Source organism: Miniopterus natalensis, chromosome 16 (assembly GCF_054644295.1).
Source record: "Miniopterus natalensis isolate mMinNat1 chromosome 16, mMinNat1.hap1, whole genome shotgun sequence".
Taxonomy (NCBI): Eukaryota; Metazoa; Chordata; class Mammalia; order Chiroptera; family Miniopteridae; genus Miniopterus; species Miniopterus natalensis.
Genome location: NC_142096.1, coordinates 15,049,067 through 15,069,620, shown reverse-complemented (window position 1 = coordinate 15,069,620; position 20,554 = coordinate 15,049,067). Strand labels below are relative to the sequence as shown.

Here is a 20,554-nt window from a genome sequence, read left to right as displayed (position 1 = left end):
GTTTAATTTTGAGTCTCTCTTGTTAACAGTGCCACCTTAGACGGGTCACTAGTCCTCTCTGAGTGCTAGTTTTCTCATAATAAAAGTGTCAATCGTATTTTAACCTATCTACCTGTCAGTTATTCGGAAGGTCATGTGATTAAATAATCCAATGATTCTTATAGATTTAAAAGCACTGTATAAATGTTGGATTTTGTCTTATGATTTAAATTGTAAAATAATAGGTATTTTAGATAGGTATTAAAGATTTCTTGGCAATATGGATATACTTTATGAATGAGGACACCATTCTTATTTAAGCTTTGGACACAGTCTAGAAGAAAAGCAGGTTCTGTTTCCAAACAATTAGCTTTGCACAGTAGTCCACAGGTGGTCCATGTCGTCCCATCCCCTTCCTCCCAATCCTTCTCTGGGCGTCAACAGGACAATCACTTGATCTTTCTGCTCTATTTACAATGTGTGCGCCATGGCTGGGCAGATATGAGGCAAAACTGAAGCAAATAATGGCTTCTTTCTGTATCACTCTGTCTTGCTCTCAGGCCAAAATAAAGTATGAAAAAGTACTTTGACAGGAACAAAGTGGCTTACAAATAGTGCCTTAAGCGTAGTTCTGATCATGCTCAAAAACCTTTTAAGCTCCACTGTCCATTAAACAACAGGAGCACCTGGTATTCAACACCATGCACACTTTCCCTTCAGCTCCTTCCTTTTCTGCAGCTGTAGCAGCAATGACAAGGCCCTCTCTCACCTGTGCCGCTCACCTTGCCCCTGCTGGGACCATGCACCCTACAGCACCCATGTTTCCCCCACCCCCTCACCAACACCCCCCCCCCCCCCACCGCCACAGTCCTCTGGGCCTTCGATAGCCTGGATTTCCCTGCCTGGAATTCCTTCCTTCTCATATCTGCCTTTCAAAAGCCTGCTCATTTTTCAAAGCCCCCGTTTTCAGGAAGCCTTTCCATTACTACCCCTCAGGAATCCCATTTCGAATGCACCTTCTGGTCCCACAAACGCTTACAGACTTCATACCGTACTTGCATCATTATGGCTTCTGACCTCCTGCGCCACTTCTTTTCTGTAACTTTTGGTTTACAGGCGGGTAAGCCCCTAGGTCCTCTCTCTAGAGCCCCCACCTCCTCAAATGATCAAAGGGAAACAGTTTATGGCAGGAAATCCCTGTGGTGCTGGCAGAAGTCAGCAACAACAAGGACTTAGCTAAAACCAGATGAATTTAAGATGGAGGAAAAACTGACCAGAGAACAACCCCAAACAAAGGTGCTTATATAATCATCATTATAATGAAAACTGACACCACAAGGAGGAGAGACCAGGGGGACCAAGGCCGGGACATTTCTGGAATGGACCATATTAGGAACAAGACCCCCTCCCAACCAGAAGGTGGAGTCAGAATTGGGCGCCACAAAGCTTAGAAACAACCTACCCTTGAAAACGCATAAAATCCCAAGAACCTACTGACCACGCGCTCAGCTCACGCACGAGTTCACCTGCATCCACCCAGATGCCCACTTTTGCTCCTTTCACAGCAGGCGGTGGCCGCATCCCTGTCCTGGCCTCTATTTCTCTGCCCGAATAAAGCTTGCTTTCGTTCTCACTGCCACTCATTGCTGAATTCTTTCCTGCAGGGGTCAAGAGCCTGCAGGTCTGGGACCTGGCAGGGGCAGGGGCAGGGGCAGGGGCAGGACCAGCCCCCTCGCCCAGAGCCGCTCCAGCCGCATTTCCACAGTGCTCAGCACAGGGCTGAATACACTGCAGGCGCTCCTGGACTCCGAGGTCTCAGCTGATTTCACTGCCATGGTTGCCGGGAGATTTTCTGCTTTGAATATCTGGTTTATACTTTTAAATAGGCAGTAACTGTAGCATGAACATTCTTTGAAACTATAAAATTTCTCCATTCAATGGCCTAGACAGCCGTGTCCACATAGCACACGATACAATCATTCTAAAGTAACACATCAGTGAATTTGATCGCAGATAGGCACTGATGTTTGTGGAGAGCGTTGTTCCAAGTGCCCTGCATATATTTTCCCACTGAATACTGGGAACAATCTAAGAGGTGAATGTTATTAGCTCCTTCATTGGGTAGATGGAGAAACTGAGACACGGAGAAATGACAGGACACAGAGCAAGGCAGCAAGGATTCAAAAGGAAGCAGTCCAGCCTCAGAGCCAGACCTGCACCCGGCTCTAATGGTTTTACTCCAATGACTTGGCCACATTCGCTACTAAACTGCCAGATCTTCATCCTGTGTTACCTAAGCCTTATCTTTAAAAAGAAAAGGCCCCAGGAAAACCCCACTTCCACACTTCCCACTGTGCCTGCCCGTGGGACTTCCGCTTTTGTCTCCCTTTCATCTCCTCCACATCAGAGCTTCCTTCCAATGTAAATTGTGGTAAGTACCAGGTTGTTCAGTACCCAAGGAGCCACTGAATCAGCCACTGTTTGTTGCTCCCTCTAACAAATATCTCTTTGAGATTCTAGGATGACTCAGTCACACATCCCACACCTGCCGGGCGGAATCAGCCGCCCTGAGATCTGAGCTGTTGTGAGAGTACACAGTTTCCAAGGGCGAGGCATTTATGGACACGGCGACTATAATGATGCAGCAGTGAGGAGAAAACAATCCCCACTTATGTAACACTGAAAACTCGGGATCACAGGCATCCTGGCCGAGAACCCAGGAAATATAAATATTGAAATATGACAAATGATGATACATCAATATTATTATTAACCAAGGTACAAACATCTCTTTAAAACGGAGCAGCAAACAGTTTCATCATATTTCAAATCAATGTCTCTCCTGGAGTCATGGGCCACGAACCTTCTGAAATTGAATGCAAAATTTATGTGCGTCTACGTACAGTTTTCTGGGCAGAGGACCTGCAGCTTTCATGAACTTGAAAAGCCCAGCCATGAGTCCTTCTCATGCCAAGAAAGTGTTCCTGCTAGGCACCGGCTGGAATTAGAACCACTAAATCATCACTCCTAGGCCCAGCCTTTGGTCTCACTGTGCGAAACCCTTCCAAAGGGTCTGGTTTAGCAGCACAAGTGTGCCTTTGCGTCTACGGGGACTCCTCCCAGCAGAAACAACGTGTCTTTTGAGAGAAGAAATCATAGCACAGAGAATGTCCTTCCTACCAGGACTAAAAGGTGACCGTGACTATTCTCAAGTTCCACTGCCCTCACCTGTCCAGTTCTTGCTGAGTGCACGTGGCACCTACAGAAACATGAACCTTCAAAGGCCATTTCATGCACCTGAGGAGGAACTGCAGTGACAGAATTTGGGCTGCTTTGCACACTGTTTATATTCCTCTGGAGCCAAACCCCATCCTTCCTCTGTCCTCTCCCTGTAGTCTAGGCTCTTTCCCTGCAAAGAGCTCTCTTTCTCTGTTTACTTCCTTGCTCTGGATTCCTGTTATGATGTCTGTCATTTATTTTAATATTTTAGCAAAGCATTTTCTTATACACACATTAGTCAACTTAGTTTACCCTCTACAGGTAGAGAGTTGCCTTAGCCCAGATTCCTATTTCCCAGAAGGAGAATTTGCATTTCATCAGAAGGCCCACATTCCAGGGATCCAGCCCTGCTCATTTCCCAGCAACACTAGAGACTTTGTTACGTAGCCTAATTATGGTAAAATAGGCTCTCATCGGTGAAATTATGGGCATTCGAGACACAAGATTGGCCAAAGCATGTATTCTCAATAGGAATGATATATTCTGCAAGTGGGCAAAATTTGTTTTGGGAGGGGTAGGGTGAAAAAGAGTCTGAGCTTTTGTAAGGGTTTCTTCATAACAAAACCCTACCTGAAAAAAATCTTACACAAGATATTTAATTTCTCTCCTTAAATTAAGTTAAATTAACTTAAATTTTTTTCCTATGAGGGCAATAAAGAAAAAAAAGGGGGGGAAGTACTGGACTAAAGTGTTTTAACATCGTCTATACGCTTGTAGGAATTCTTTGCATTTTATTTTTAGGATCTGTGAGTATGATGTTAGCTGTGGCTTGTTATAAGTGGCCTTTCTATACCTGATTTCTTGAGCATTTTTATGATATGATGTTGAATTTTGTCAAATGCCTTTTCTGCATCTATTGAAATGATCACATATTTTTATCCTTTATTGCATTTATTGATTTATAGATGTTGAATCATCCTCGCATTCCAGGGATAAATCCAACTTGATCATGGTATATGAGCCTTTTAATGTGGTTTGCCAGCATTTGTTTGATGATCTTTGCATCTGTGTCCATCAAGCACGTTGGTCTGTAATTTTCTCATAAGAACCCTTGTCTGGCTTCAGCATCAGGGTAATGCTGGCCTTGTAAAACGAATTTGGAAGTATTCCTTTCTCTTCAATTTTTTGGAAGTTTTCAATGGAATGGTATTAATTCTTCTTTAAGTGTTTGGTAGAATTTGCCTATTATGTTATCTGGTCATAGGCTTTTATTTGTTGGAAGTTTCAAACTCTGTACTAGTAATTGTCCTGTTCAAAGTTTCTATTTCTTCCTGATTCAGGCTTGGCATGCTTCTAAGAATTTTACCATTTCTTCTAGGTTGTCGAGATTGTTGACATATAGTTGCTTATAGTCGCATCTATGATTCTTTGTATTTCTGCGCTATCAGTTGTCATGCTCAGTAGTGAAAAATGAAAAGTCTTTCTTCTAAGAACAAGAACAAGACAAGGATTCCCACTCTCACCACTTCTGTTCAACATAGTGCTGGAAGTCCTAGCCATAACTATCAGGCAAGAAACAATAAAATAAAAAAAAGTAAAATGGTTTCTATTTGCAGATGTCTGGCCACATATGATTTAAATCTCCCTCTCTTTCCCTTAGCTCTAGCCTCAATGACACTTCATCCCTCTACCTGGGAGGCTCTGACCCCACCTCTGGAGTGGGCAGTATCTTCATCTTTCCGTTGTCTAACCAGAAGTCACTTCTTCAGAGGACCCTTCCCTCAGAAGCTCTGCTAACTAAGCCCTTTCTTGGCCAGACACCATTACCTAACTTACATTATGGACTTCAGCTTCCCTATCACTCTCTGAAATTGGCTCATCACTATCTGAAGTTCATTACTAGGTTTACTTCATCGCTTTCTCCCCAACTTTTGTCTATATCAGGGGTATGGTGTCTGCCACCTACTAGGTACCAAATGGGTATTTGTTGAATCAGTGGAGGATAAATTATTTTCACTCAAATAGATTTTCTTTCCTGGTTTTGTTAATAGTGTCCCTTCAGCTGCATATTAAATAATTTCACTCCACTCTTTAGCTTAATGTTCAGCTAAAGAAACTCTTTTAAGCTCAGCCTTTTGTTCCAGAAAGCAATTCTCTCTCAAGGGCTAGTTTCTCTGAAAACTATCTCATCAAAACCTTTGCTTCTAAGGGTTTGTTTTAGTTAAAGGAGGGAGTTTCCCCAATAAAAGCACCTAATTGGCTATTAAGAAAATAGTTCTAAGGGTTCTTATCTATCATATTTTCCTTAGTCAGGTGCAGACAAATTGCATGGGGGCTGAGAGAGGAGGAGAATCATAATTGACACTAGGGGTGAACAGATTACCTGAAGGATTTTTGAAGAGGAACTCTGAGTGGGCAGGCAGTGCTCTCTAACACTCTTCTGATACAAAGTTTTATTTGTTCAGAAGCCTCCGAGTGAGTGGTTGTTTGGGATATTAATCCTTGCTTAATTAAGGAACCAATTTCTTGGGACCAAGTAGGCACTAGATGGGTATCTGAGTTTCAGGAAACCCCGACCGGAGTGACTAGGACAACTGGGAGACAAGGTCAAGGTGTTTACAAGCAAGGAGTGATGTCTCTTCCTTCGGCTGCAGAGTACAGCAGAAACTCTGTAATGGTCTGTTGAGATTTTTGTTCCTTTTTCCCAACTTCCCCACCCAAAAGTATCATGAATTTGGCTCTGTCCTCGACAGAAATTTCAAAGAGAAAATTGTGATGTGTGTTGCCTGCGCAGAAAGGCTTGACCTATGTTTTCCTCTGCTCGAGTGGGCAGGGTGTACTATGCTATTTAATGTAACAGATCTCTTCCATTAAAAGACTTTATCAGAGAATGGCAAAGATGTCCTTCCTGCTAGCAGCCTGCCAACCTCGTACAGCCAGAGAAGCCAGAATGCGTAAATGGGCGATGCACTGTAGAAGCTTTTGTAGCGTGAATCACACCTGCTTGAACTACGGAGGCTATTTCATCAGATTGAGGGGTTCAGAAAAGGAGAAAAAAGGAAATTTGAGGGAGAAAAAAAGAGTAACATTACAGTTATATATACGTAACATTTATCGAGCATTATGTAGTAAGTATTTCAAAAGCCTGCATTGCCTTGAAAATTAAGCATGAGATTATGAGCCTTAAAAGGAAAGCAGAACTATACTACCATAGATTCAATTGTGTCCAGTCCTCCCAATTCATACGCTAAAATCCTAACTCATAATGTGTCGGTATCTGGAGATAAGGCTGTTAGGAGGCAATTAAGGTTTAATAAGGTCATAGGGTGGAGTCCTAATTGGGTAGGATTGGTTGCCTTATAAGAAGAGGAAGAGGGAAATAATTCTCTCTCCAAACACACACAGCAAGGAAGTCACGTGAACACTCAGCTAGGTGGTGCCCGCCTACAAGCCAGAAAGAGAGGACTCACCAGAAGCTAGCACCCTGATCTCAGACTTCCAGCCTCCAAAACTGTGAGAAAATAATTGTCTGTTGTTCAAGCCATCCAGTCAATGGTATTTTGATATGGCAGCCCAAGTTGATGAAGACTTATTCCCACCCTCCTCTTCTCTTGGGCAGATAGCAGTTGCTAAATCCTGAATTGCTAAGCAGCTCTCTTTATAGATCTCAATTTGAAAAACCAGACTCCCCACTTAAAAAATGCAGTGCTTCTTCAAATATGGGTGACAGGGCATAGTATTAACTTATTTTGGCTATCCCCCCTAGAAGTGGTAAGCTTAATATTAAGAATATCAATAAGGTATTTGGGAAATGACTTGACAAAAACTATCAAAATGTAAATTACATGTACTTTTGTCCCAATGGCACTTCAAAAATGTATCCTGAAAGAGTCCACTCATGTAAGTGTGCAGAAATGTATGCATAAGGCTGCTCATTGCCACATTGTTTAACAGAAAAAAATATTGGAGGAAGTCAAATTGTCCGTCAGTAGAGCACTAGCAAAATAATTATGACACACTCATACACCAGAATATTGTGCTACAACGAAAGAGTAAGACATTTCTATATATGTTTGTGTCCATCCTTGGTCTGTTTGCCCCTACAAAACCATCCCTTGTATCACAGGAGAGCCTACGAATGCTTGCTGCACTCCCAGGTTCCCACGTCTGCCGGCTCCTGTCTATGTTTGGCCAATAGAAAGCTCCAGTAGGAGATTTGAGGAGCAGTGTTTTTAACAGCAACTCTCTCTGCTCAGAGCTCAGATCCCACTGGACAGAGTCCTTGTGGTTCCAGTTTCCTCCAGGTGAGCGAGGTCCCTAACATTCCTCTGCCCCTCCAGGTTAGGGGAGGTAATAGCTTCACACTGTTACTTATCTCTTGGTTGCCCTCCATCCTCTGACTTCTCAGGAATTCTATAAGTGAGGTAACAATCCCATGTGTTAAGTTCTCTCTTTTGAAGATCTCAGACACAATGCTGGTATGAAACGGAAACAATGTTGAGTGGCAAAACCTTTGGAACACTATAGAGTATGCTGCTTTTGCATGAAATAACAGGATGTCCCTAAACAAGTGCTTGTTTATGATGTGAAAGATCAGGCAAGAATCATTAGCAATAGTGGCTTTTATAAGGGGCAGTGGAGGTCTGATGCGAAATGGAGATTGACATCCATAGTATATGTGTTAATACTACTTGTGTGTTTTTTAAAACCATATGTAGGCATTACATTTTTTAAAAACCTAGTTAAGCCAATACTTTTCAGTTTATGTTGTGATGTTTAGTTTCAGAAGGTTTTCTCTTGCAAGTCTGTGTTTGAATCTATGACCGTGAGAGGTTGGCAGGGTGAAGAGCAGAGAATTTCTACCTCACAGAAGCTAAAATGATCATCACTCTCATGCTTAAAACCCTATAGTGCTTCCTACACTATCTGCTCACCACTAGTTAACACACTCATTTTACAGAGGTTTGGTTTAAAATCACACTGGGTCAGGTACCCACAGTCCTGTTTATAATTACATATTTGTGTGACTGTTTGATTAATACCAGTTGTCAATGAAAGGTTTATTTTAGTGGATGAATGACAATGTTAGAGTCATAAAACCATTGTGTGGGGACTCAGAACTAGGACCGACTGACCCCCTAGTCTGACACTTTCAAGGAGATCCTTAAGTAACTGGTGACTTACTCAGCCAGCAAGTGCTTTGGCTAGACAACCTTGCCTTTCTGTACATTATTTTTTTAAAGCAAGTACACATCCATTTCCGTACATAGTCTATGACACCTTAAAAGTCAAATAGCTTTTGTCTAGAACATTAATACAGTTAAAATTGTGTTTGCTAATGAAGAAACTGGCAAACATTAGTCTAAACATCAGTGAAAATCAATAGGTCAGCTGCATGGTATTTCTTCTCCTTTCCTTCTGTTCCTTCTCCTAAGAAATCAGAAAAAGCTTCATTTTAATCACAGTGTAAGAACCAGGAATATGCTCTCGTTCTTCAAGTTAATAACCTTTCACAGTCATAACCTCAGCACTTGTATTTCCTATTTTCAGGTGAGGGAGCTCAGATGTAAGATGTTCTAGACACTTGATCAGCCCTTTCAGAGCCTCCTACACGCCGTGCCTCCCGCATGACCTAAATCAATTCCTGTCCCAAGTTTCAGGCATTCCCATTAAGATGAGGGTTGCGAATGCCCTTCCGTACCAGGCGCTTTGCTGCTGTGCTGTAGAGATGAGGCGCTTCCCTGTGGAGTTCCCAATCCTCTGACATCACTTCTTTAAGCCCTAGGAGTGGCTGAAATGGAGGCAGGTTCAATCAGAAATATGGGCAGGGAACATATGTTTGACATGGGGCCTAACTCAGAAGAACTCAGGGAAGAGAAGATGAAGATTATCTGATGAGGTGTCACCTGGAAAGTCAGCATCACATGTAGCTGGTGCCCAGAAACATAAGGTTAAATTGACGAGACAGTCTGTTTAATGTCACCGATGGCCTCTGCCAATGAGGGATCTGTCACAGGAAGATGAATGCAGTCTGCCAAGCCAGTGTTCAGACGTCCCCCAGGCCCCCGTGGACTCAGTCGGGAGGCCCTGGGTCCATTCCAATTCAAGCTGAAGATGAACTCTAGCTTCCGAGTGTTCAGGGGCTGCAGCCCACAGTAGTGGGTCACATGGGAAGACCCAGGGGACTGGCCAGATTGCTCCGGGAAATGAAATGACCGATAACTCATAGTGTCTGTTTCCTGTCAGTGGGTGATTAATAAACCGCCTACAGTCAGGCCCTGAAATACAGAGTCAATACACAGTCTATTTTGTGACTCTAGATAAATGGTGTCCCAACTTTTCTCAAGATTACAGCTAATTACCTTTACACACATACACCAACCGCCGCTATTAGTATTTATTGAGTGGTTACAGGGAGCCAGAAGGCTGAGCTAAGAGCTTCAAGCAATACCACAGGAAAGCACACGATTCCAGATCCTCAGCACAACGGCCAGAGCAGACCACAGAACTCCGGTTGCTACCTTGTCCCCGCCTACCATCTCTATGTGCTGTAACTGTCCCCTGTCCTGTATCCGCCGGTGTAACAGAAGCATGTGTCTGTTTCACTTTTTATCCAATCCCAGAGGTTTCCCTGCTTCGCTTAATCTCGCCCCCTTAACCATACCAACGGTGGATTTCATGTAACCCTGCTTATGTCTCCTCCTTTGATTCTAATGTATAAAATAAGCTGCAAAACTGCCATTCTTCGGAGCATTTTTTCAATCCTTTGAGATTTTGTTCCCTGGCAATTGTCGTCAGTTGGGCTCAAATAAACTCATAAAAATTCTCTACATGTTTGGACGTTTCTTACATCGACAATATTCTATTTCAAGAAAAATGCCTTCAAATACTATCCTAGGCAAACATTACCCTCATAAAAACAATAGTACAGCTGTTTATATAATGTTTCACTGCTAATATTTGAAGTTACCCAAGTCTCACGTTAAGTCTAAGTGTTAGTAGGGCAGGTTGCAGCTGTCAAAACTGAAGTCCGAACGTTGAGGGGCAGGTCTGGAGTCATACGACGCTGTCCCCACTGACTGAGCGTCACTTATTCACTAGTCCACTTAAGAAAGCAGCATGCTGCTGTGTTCTGGCATTGGAAACATAAAGATGAACAGGACCTTCTGTCTTTTTTAAATTCACAATCACAGCAGAAGGCTGATACTCTTCTCTGAATATTTTCCTCCTGGCCTACGGATCCACTTGGAAATCCTGGTGGCACCATGCCCATTTGAAGGGGCAGAAGCTCTGAGCCCTGCTGGCCACCACTGTCCCCTTTCCTGACCCTTTCACCTTTTATCCTTGAACTTGGGGAAGGGCAGAACTTGCCCTTTTCGAGAGACATATAGCTGGACACTTGGCCTTGTTGGGGAAGCTGGCTCTGCAGTGGCATTTCCAGCCTTCTGTAAGCAGAGGGTTCTGGTGAAAATTCGAGAACTAATTGGTCAACCACAGGCCCTGGAATGGGACTACATTTTAGAAGTCACAGAGTCCAACTTTCAGACAAGCAGATTTGGGGAGTGCATGGGGAAGGTAAGATCCTTTTGTAAAAGCACCCAACTCTGTCCATAACTTGGGGACAGCGGAGTAACCTTGAACAGGCGACTCCAGAAGTTCAGGGTGTAGGACATTAAGGTTCCCATGGCCCTTTGCTGAGCAAGGCGTTGGCGAAGAAGAGCGGCCAAGCTACCCCACAGCCTGCAAGGCTTTTCGCACCCCAGCAGGAAGCTTTTCCTCTGCTGATTCTCTCCAGCTTTAACCGTCCCAGACAACAAGAAGTGAATGGGGAAAACAATGGGATTTAGAACCACAAGTTACAAACTCTAGGTTCTGAGACAATGCGGTGCGTCCAGGAGAGGCCTTGGCACTGGATCTCTCGGAAACCGCAGAAGAAAGGGGTCAGGACCAGAGGGGCACAAAGTGTCTGGGACGGACCCCTGGCTGCGCCCCAACCTTGGCTGAACGCACTCCCGGGGTGGAGGAGCCCCAGGGCTCCCCCGCGCGCGCCCGGCCTCCCGCCCACCGCGCGCCGCGCCCGGCGGGAAGGGGCCTGGAAGCCTCGGAGCCGGCAGACAGCGGCGCCTTGTTCCGCGCCCCAGGGCTTCCCCGCCCGCCCGGGCCAGACACCGCGCCCCGCCCCGCACTGCCCACCCCGCGGGCGGGTCTTCCCGCCCCGGCCCCGAAAGCGTTAATCCCGGAGCTCTCCTGCCCGTCCCCTACCCGCGCCCCCACCGATCCCGCCCCGGGTTCCTAAAAAAGGTGCCGAGTGTTATCCAGATGGGGTCTGCGTGATCAAAGCCCCGCCGAGGCTTCCTGTTGCGACACTATATATACGGCGATGACTGCGCGGGCCGCCGAGTGGCACCGCCGCGCTCGCCCCGCCGCCGCCTCGCAGCGCCCGCCCGAGGTCTCCCGGGGGCCACGATGAACAGGCTGCTGTGCTGCGCGCTCCTGGTAAGTCCCGGCCCCGCAGCCGGCGCCGGCGCCCGGGCACCTGGGGGCTGCCGCCGCCGGGCCTCCGCGCCCCGGACCCCCCGACGGACGGGTCGAAGCTCAGCCCCTCTCCCAGGAGGGATGCGGGGCCCCTCTGCACGGGAGACCCCTTTCGAGCTAAACGTGCTTCTCCTGGGTGTCCCTCTACGCTGGGAAGTAACTGCTGCGCCTGTGGAGACGCGAGAGGAGCTCTAGAGCTTTCGTGTTTGGATGGTTTTTATCCATTTTACTTACTGTCTTCGTCTCGGATAATTAACGCACTCGTGCAGGTCAGACCATCCTTGCTTCGTTAGCGCGGCCACTCTTATGAGTAACAATAAAGGAGTCCCTCAGAGTCAGAGTAAGTTGGGAGATGTCAGTCTGTTTAAAACTGTTATAATTAGAATAATCGTTGGAAACAGTTATATGATAGATAAAACATTAGGCTCATTGTCTCCACTTATGCAAATGTTATGGGAAATTTTGAATAATTGGCACAAGAGAAAAGATCGCACACACTTCTTAACTGGGCAGTTTAACGTTTTAATACAATTTTATTATTAAAATGGCTTATTCCAGTTCTCAGTTCCAATATAATGGGGGAAATATTGGTGGGCTAATGTTAATTATGTTCTAAAATATATTTAAATAATTGAAATTGAGCACTACATAGGGCTGAAAGTTATTTTTAATATACTATTTGGAGAATTCTGGAATCTCTGTGACTTGGTTTAGCTCCTTTTTAAAAAAATTAGATATTTGACCAATTAAGTCAATAAGATTTGAAGATTCTTCTATGACCAGTGACTTATTTCCTCTATATCACTAAACTGAGGAATAGATTGAGAAATGAACCAGACATTCACAGAAGGATAGGAAAAACCATATTTAAGCTACATACTATTTTGAACCTGTTGGAGTAAATGCTTGAATTTCAACGTCCAACCCACAGTGAATGGAAGGCTAAGAAGTTTCCCAATTACTTTCTGGGATACACAAACGTAAATAAATGAATAAATAAGTAAATAAATAGCAAAGTCACTAAAGAAAAGGTAGGTTGGTCAGGAGTCCACATATAAGTATGCTAATTTTATCTACTGCGTATATATATCTCCACCAATGTGGATACCATGGAGAACTTTTAAAAAGTAATTATTAAAATATAACACACATAGAGAATTAGGCAACTCATAATGCCTAATGAAGTTTTTCAAAGTGAACACTTGTGAGCTAGCACCCGGATCAAGCAACACTATATATATTACCAGCACCCCAGAAGCTTCCTGGGCTTTCTCCCTGTCACTATTATGTTCATGGACTGAGTAGTCAATATTCTGCTTCTAACACCATAGATGAGTTTTGCCTGTGTTTGAACTTTATATAAATGGGCAGTATGCACTTTTTTGTGTCTGGCTAATTTCGCCTAAAGTTCTATTGTGAGACCATTTCTATTGTTGGATGTGCAGTAGTTTGTCCATTTTTACTGCTGTATAGTATTCCATTGTATGTGTACACCACAGTTGCACTCATTCTACTTTTTGGCTAGTATAAGTAATCCTTCTATTAACATGAGGACACTTTTATTCTTCCTAACATTTACTATTCTGTCAAATAGTTAATTAATGATATACATGTTGTCAATGACTTAAATTTCAGGATTTCCACTAAATTTTATATATGTGTGTGTGTGTGTGTGTGTATATATATATATATATATATATATGGTATCTTAAAAAATGTATACACGCTTAACAGCTGATAGGTCAATTGATGTTTCTTTCTTTTCAGATTAACCCATTTTAATAATTAATAATTATTCAAAGTGTGGGGTACACCCTGTATATATACCTAATAATGTGTTCATAAATAAGTAGACAAATGTTTTAATATGTGGTCTGTATAAGAAGATAGACATATATGTAGATAATACTAATTATAGATGATACAGCATTATCAAAAGAGACAACTTTGTGTCTTGAACATAGTTAATACCTTAAATAAAAGGAAAGCCTTCCCTTTCCTTTTCTGTAGTTTCTAAGATTGCCTTTATTTTATAAATGATTGAAAATGGATACTTTGTACTTACATATAAAGAACCCAAATGCCCTTTTGTAAATACTGAGGTGCAGTTCTAGGATCTGGAAGCATTACAGATATTTAATACTGTGTACCAGGCATGCCACTGGTCACTAGGGATGGGGTAAAACAAGATGGGCACCATTCCTGTGCCCATGGACCTCACAGCCTAATACAGAAGCAGGTATTGGACAAGTAATTGTACAGGTATTGAGAGTAACAAATGGGGAAGTGCTGGGTGGCTTGGGAATATAAAAGATCCTGTCCTCTAGGACTGATAAGGGAAGGTGCAGTGCAGTAGGTTTCAGGTGGACCAAAATCAAATACCGGTACCGCCACTTACGTGATAAATTATGGTGGGCAAGTTACATCTTTACTGAGTGTTGGTTTTCCCTTCTTGAAAATAGAGATGATGATACACACACATGCTAGATAACCACATGAAGTTCCAGCTTTATATTAATCCCAGCCTCTAGCATTATGCTCACAGATAACTGTAGGACAATATAGAAGCAAGTGAATTATGTATATGAAGTGCGGATGGTGCTCTGAGGAGGGAGAAAGGGCCACTAACTATTACCTTGAAGGAGGAGTAGACTGTTTCATTGTTGGAGATAAAATCAAGGTGTCCTGAAACCTAAGAAGTAGGAAACTAAAATTCTGTGGCGAAGTCGAGTTCTAGCCTCTTTCATGAGAGCAGAGGGTGTGCTGGTAGGCGAGCAGGGAGGGGTGGATCACTGAGGTGAACGCCATGGTTCTGGGCTTTCTGGACCGCTCACTCATGGAGTTCAGCAGAGAACCTCTCTGCAAGGTGAGGGAGTCACATCACCAAGACATTTCTTTCATGGTTGCCCTGGGACCACTGAGAACATCCTGGCCCCAGCCTAGATTTTAACTGGTGGCTGAAACTTTCCCCCATAAGTGCCAGAACCATCCATTGGCCTTCTTAGTGCTAAGCTCTGAGTTAATATTATGATAATAGGACTTGGGGAGGCAGGAGAAGGGGTAGGAGAGAGTAGATGCTTTTTCTCAGAACTACTGCCGGATCTGTCAATCTGCCTTAGTGTGATACTCCTAAGACTCTTTCAGATTTGTGGTTGTTTTATTGTTGTTTACTTTGGTTTCCTCCCTGTTCCCCCCACCCCCCTTGAGTGTGTGTGTTTCTCTAGCCTATTTATTTGTTTATTTATTTTAAGAGAATGGTCACTGTGAAGTTTCTAGGAGAATCTGCCATACACTCAATCCAAAACAGCCCCGATCCCTGTCCCTAGCAACCGTCCTGGCCTCTGTCGCCTAGCAACCTCCAGCACAATCCCTAATTTCAGTGTGGTCTTTAATTTTACTTTTTAGGCTTAAACCACAGTTGTCAAATGCCATGGGTTTGGAAGAAGGCATTCTGTGCTAGATGTTGTATCCACTTCGGTCTAGAAGGGGAGCTATGGTGGTGTCTGTCAAAGGGCCACTAAACACACGCTCAAGTGTTCTTGCTCTCCTAGTCACTGACTTGCCTCCCGGGGTTCCCTTTAAGCACCCCTTACCCACAGCCTGCATGTTCCCTTTTCTGAAAGCTTTCTCTGCAGAGCATTATTCCCATTAGCATCTCATTAACCAACAGCATTTCCTTTAGCTTAATTTTCTCCTTTGTAGCCAATAAAAAAAAAGAAGAGGACTGGGAAGTAGTTTGAGGAAAAGAGCAATCTTATAAAACTTCATGCTTGCATTATTCAAGGCCTTGACTAAGGATGGTTGGCCATCCCTCATGTTGTTACTATAGAGCAGAGATGCCAAGATTATCAGCGAATTTGTATATTTTACCTTGGAGGGCAGTAGTTCTCAATCATATCAGACTTCTTCCAAGGACTCTTAAAGTAAATCCTTTGTAACAACTCCCTTGCCCTCTTGAAATGAAATTTAGAGTACATATATTTTACCTATGTACATAATTTTTGAAACTCAATCCACCAGCATAACTATACTATAAAGGAGAAATAAAAGGAAAGTAATTTATAATAAAATAAGCTTCACTAGAAGACATAATGAAATAGTGATCTGTTGGCAGCTTTATGTACACTTGCCATGAACAGGCCATTAGGAATAAAGACTGGAGCACGTGTCTCACTGGGGCTCAAAGTCATGATCAGCGTTGGCTTTGGTGCTATGATTTTCTGAAATGGTGAATAAATCTTGCTAAGGTTTCAAATGAAACAAAGTAGCTTCTATCAAATTTTATGTTATTGAATTCTGGGAAAATCCAGTATGTATAGAAAGCATGCAAAAACCATTTTGGGTCTATATAAAATGGAATTAGAATCTAGGGTGAGATAATGAAAAACAGATTTGTCAACAGGACATTTGAAAGTGTGTGGGACATGAGCTTATTCTTTTTTAATTTTTATTTTTGAGAAAGAGGAAGTGTGTGTGGGGGGGAGAGAGAAACATCAATTTGTTGTTCCACTTATTTATGCACTCATTGGTTGTTTTTTGTATGTGCTCTGACCAGGATTGAACCTGCAACCTTGGCATGTTGGGACGATGCTCTAACCAACTGAGCCACCTGGCCAGGGCGACATGGGCTTATTCTTGATCATTCAAGACACCTAGCAGAACACAGCACTCCTGACAACAGAAATCCCCCCAAATTTCCAGAACTTTCAGGGGCTAGCACCATTCCTGTAGCAAACCAAATATGAGCTCTTTGCAAACATAGATTTCCCTCTTCTTCGTATTTATGCCTCCCTCCCCCCAGGTCGTCACAGTGCCTGACACTAAGTGTGTGTTTGCTGAGTCAAAGGAGCTAAGATTTGCTTGTGTGTTGTATAACCTACCAGCATTTTCCATGGATGTTCCAACAGAATTTACCTTATTGCCCGAGACTTAATATTCTAATGTTGGCTTTGATTCTTTCCAAGATAGAAATATAACACCCTACCCACCTGACCAGTATTTAAATATTCTTTTGTACATTTTTACTATGAAGTTCATGAAGGCCCATTCTTAAGGGAGAAAAATAAAGAGGTGCTGCCTAAGCTTAGTTGAACCTGCCTTCTGGTTGACTCAGGCATCCAGTGTTCATTTTTGGTTTTGATACATTTTATATGTTTGTAAAATGTGCGAGTGGAGATAGATATCAAGTAGGCGTTTGGATTAAAAAAAAAAATTGGAGCTCTGTAGAAGCCCTAGCTGGAGCTAAAAAGCCAGGTTATCAGCGTAGAGCGGGTTTGGAAAGACGTGGGGAGATGGGTGATTTCACCTGGCGGAGAGGCGAGCAGGAAGCCCGTCCAGAGGACGTTTCCGATACTGATAGTCTGGTAAACAAAATGCAAATATGAACAATAATAGCAGCCATGTTTAGAAAAGAAAACAAAAATCAAAATAAACCTTAGCAACCCACAATAGCAGGAACTAGGGGATCGGAAATCCTCGCAACATCTGTAAACTATCTGTGCAAGAAGAAAGAGTGAGGTATGGCCAACTTGAAATAGATACAAGGACAGTATTTTTATGTGACATGTAATTAGTTTTTGGAACTCACTGCCACAGAATATTTTGGGGTAACTAGCATAGAATGTCTAAAAAAAGAATTCTTTTAGACAGTTGTAAGGGATAAAAATAGTGTTACAACACATTAGGCAAGAAGTTGTGTGGTACCCACTCCCTCTCGCATTTACCTGGCCTCTCTAAATTAATGTTCCAAAGGTCAGAACAGTCCACAGACGCGCTAAAATGGTTTTTCCCAATGACAAGGTGACATAACTTCCTAGGTCTTGGGTAGATTTTTTTTCACCCCAATTTCACAGAAGCACCTGAATCAGCCTGCCCATAAATGGATGGAAGATGCAGAAGGAAATGCAAGTCATTCCTGAAGCTCGCCACAAAAAAGTAATGTGCTCCAGTTAGGCTTGATTGATTACCTCTTATTGTGATTTAAATAAAAATTCTCTCTCTAAAATTATAGTTTTAATACTGTGAAAACATTGTTTAATTTCCTTGAAGCATCTTCTATAAAAATAAAAAGAATAGCCTTAGGACTTTCACTTCAATTTAGTCTGTACCTTGGAAGCATTTTCTGTAAGTGCCTCTTAAATAATCAACCCTAAAATAGAAAAATAGGTGTCAAGATGAATTTAGATTTAAAGCAAGACAGTAGTTCATCTAAGCTTTGTGACTGCATTTGGTAAATTCAATTTTCTTCTCTGGTCTTTGATCCAAAAATCTCAATTCCCTTGCCACATAGTAATGTTACTTTATTGAAAAAAAAAATTTCTTTTATTCCTAGAAAATATGGTATTGGCACCTTATTCCTTACAAAGTTCCCCCTACCATTAATTGCCACCACCATCAAAAAGAAAAATAATTTAGCGATTCAGCTGTGGGGTGTACTGACAATAAGACCTCTGCAACAACAGACGAGGCAAGAGATCTAATTTCTCAGTTTTGCTTTAGATTCTAAGGTCTACTTGGTGACTACACTTCTTTAGGTCTTACTTTTCTCATCTCTAAAATAGAGGTGTTGGACTAGGTGTACGTGGAAGGCTTTTTGAGTCTTAAGCTCTGTCATTGCAAAAATGAATTCAAAAAAAGGTTGATTATACTGCGTATTATTTACTATTCCGAACATGCAAAAATGAAGTGGACTATTTAAATAATAAGTATTTAAATAAGTATTTGTATTTAAATACTTAACTATTTAATTTTAATATTAATATTAAAGTTTTAGAAGATATATTTAAATCAAACTTACTTATTCCTAAAGGAATGTTTTGCTTTGTTTAAATCTATTTTGTTGCAGTTGTCAAAGTCTCTTCTGCTCAGCCAGTTTCATGTGTAAGAAATTCTGTTGAAGTCAATGAGACACAAGAGGAAGCAGCTCTCAAAATGTCATTCACTTTTAAGTAGTAGGACTTGTTTTAGGGTCAGAGATTGTTCTTTGAAACCAGAAACCATTTTCCCACTCGGAAACAAGTCCTCGCTGTCGTTAGCTAGCACGCATAGAAGTCATTAACGTGCCTGTTTAGATTCCCTCTAGTGAGCAGCCAGGTCCAAGACATTCCCTCAGGACTTACTGCAGAGGTATAATTACGGGTCCCTAGCAATCTCCTTATTCTCATTGAGCAGAATTTCCTTTGAGTTTGTAGTCATGATGAAGTCCTCGACAATTGCACACCTGCCTTTAGAATAAAGTCAATCCTTCAGGCGGCATGCGCGTGACAGTGAGGAGGTCGGCGAGGCCTTTAAACGCTGCGCCCAACACTCCGCCTGGCTGACGGACAGAAACCTCTCTCCCGCGCGCTCTGTTTCCTGTCTCTTCTTTTAATACCCAGTGAAGAGAAAAACACCAAGTAGATTGTGCTAAAACTAAGGTCAACTAAAAAGTATGAATGCTGTCTATTGAGCCACGTAGCTGTTAATGCTGTACGTAAATTGTTCTCATTTCTCCTCCCTTCCAGAAACTTGGGAAGATTGTGCCTCGTAGCTGCCTTCTGGTGGGCAAGGGGGTTGGATGGTGTGAACAGTTCTGACCAATAAGTTACTTCGGAATTACAGCGCTTAATTGCCAATCTATGGCCCCCAACATTTTTTTTCTCTTTCCTTCCTCCACAATAAGCCAGCCGTGTTCCAGATATTAGCTGCTGTATCACCCTAGGTCTTTGACAGAGGCCAATGCTAACAGCCTTCAGGGGACCCATTAGGGATGTACTGTGAGTGAGATGTAAACCTTTGTTATTTTTAGGCCACTGAGGTTTTGAAGTTGGTAGCACAGCATAAAACCCAGCCGGTCTTGACTAATACAGTAGTCAAACCCCAGCCATCTCTCTGATCACTGAGGGGCAGTAACTGCAGAGAGCACTTAAAAATCACAAATGACTAAAATCTATGGTTTTAGATTATCAATTTAAACTCCTTTCCCATCAAAGGTATTGTTAGCAGGACTCATGTGCAAGAACCTCTTCTGATGCTGAAATTTCAAAATGTAGGGAACAGAGATTACTTAAAAGCTGGCCTTCAAAATGAAAAGGTAAACAGATACTTAACAGGAGAGTCTAAATCAAACACCCTATTCTGGAGAGTAAACAGACAGGGATCATGTTTTTTCTTTTTATCGCTTCCAAATGACCCTTCCTTTGTAGAGGTTCACTCATGTTCCTCTTCATCAGGACAACTTCTACCCACTTAAGCTAAGCCAAAAGGAGGAAACCATGAAAGAGAAGGACACCATTCTTAGAATAAATATATGAAAGTCACACGCAATGATTCACATAATTTTCACAAAAATCCTATCATGCAGAAATTAGTATCTATTTTACGAATGAGAAAACTGAGTCATTTTCCCTAAGGTTGGTTAACTAGCTAAGTTTTTTCTGCCCTATTGGAGCTTAGATATAGTTACTGAGTCCAGTGAAAAATACCCATAAATCAGAGCTGAGCCCCTGTGGATGCCTTCCACCCAGAGTTCTCCTCTCTGCTGGGGTCAAGAATGCCCCAGGATGGGCCTCAAATCCACAAATCCGTGGACAAAGCGATGCCAATGTATTTTCATCCCTTCTCTCTCCTCAGCTCCAGGGGGTGACCATGATTTTTGTTTGTTTTGAAAATAAATGCCCTGGCCTCTTTCTTGGACATAGTTCTAAGCCCAGATTCCTCAGGGAACAGAGCATGAGGCAAACACTTAGGTTTTAGTACCTTATTAGAAAGTGCAATCCCAGGGAAGCGAGAGTGAGCGAAAGAAGCGTAGGGCGGAAAGGAAAGCAGAGCGGATTCCAGGGGG

The 20,554-nt window shown here is 42.7% G+C and overlaps 1 protein-coding gene and 1 long non-coding RNA gene across 2 annotated transcripts in view; one reads left to right on the top strand and one right to left on the bottom strand.

Moving 5' to 3' along the window:
- The window catches only part of LOC107533182 (uncharacterized), a 90,129-nt gene that overhangs the window by 42,529 nt on the left and 27,046 nt on the right, over positions 1 to 20,554 (bottom strand). The window lies entirely within an intron of this gene.
- The window catches only part of TNFRSF11B (TNF receptor superfamily member 11b), a 28,197-nt gene continuing 19,281 nt past the window's right edge, over positions 11,639 to 20,554 (top strand). The window contains exon 1 of the mRNA XM_087825162.1: positions 11,639 to 11,694. Coding sequence (XP_087681288.1) covers positions 11,665 to 11,694 — 30 coding nt within the window. The 5' untranslated portion in view covers positions 11,639 to 11,664. The remainder of the gene's footprint in view (positions 11,695 to 20,554) is intronic.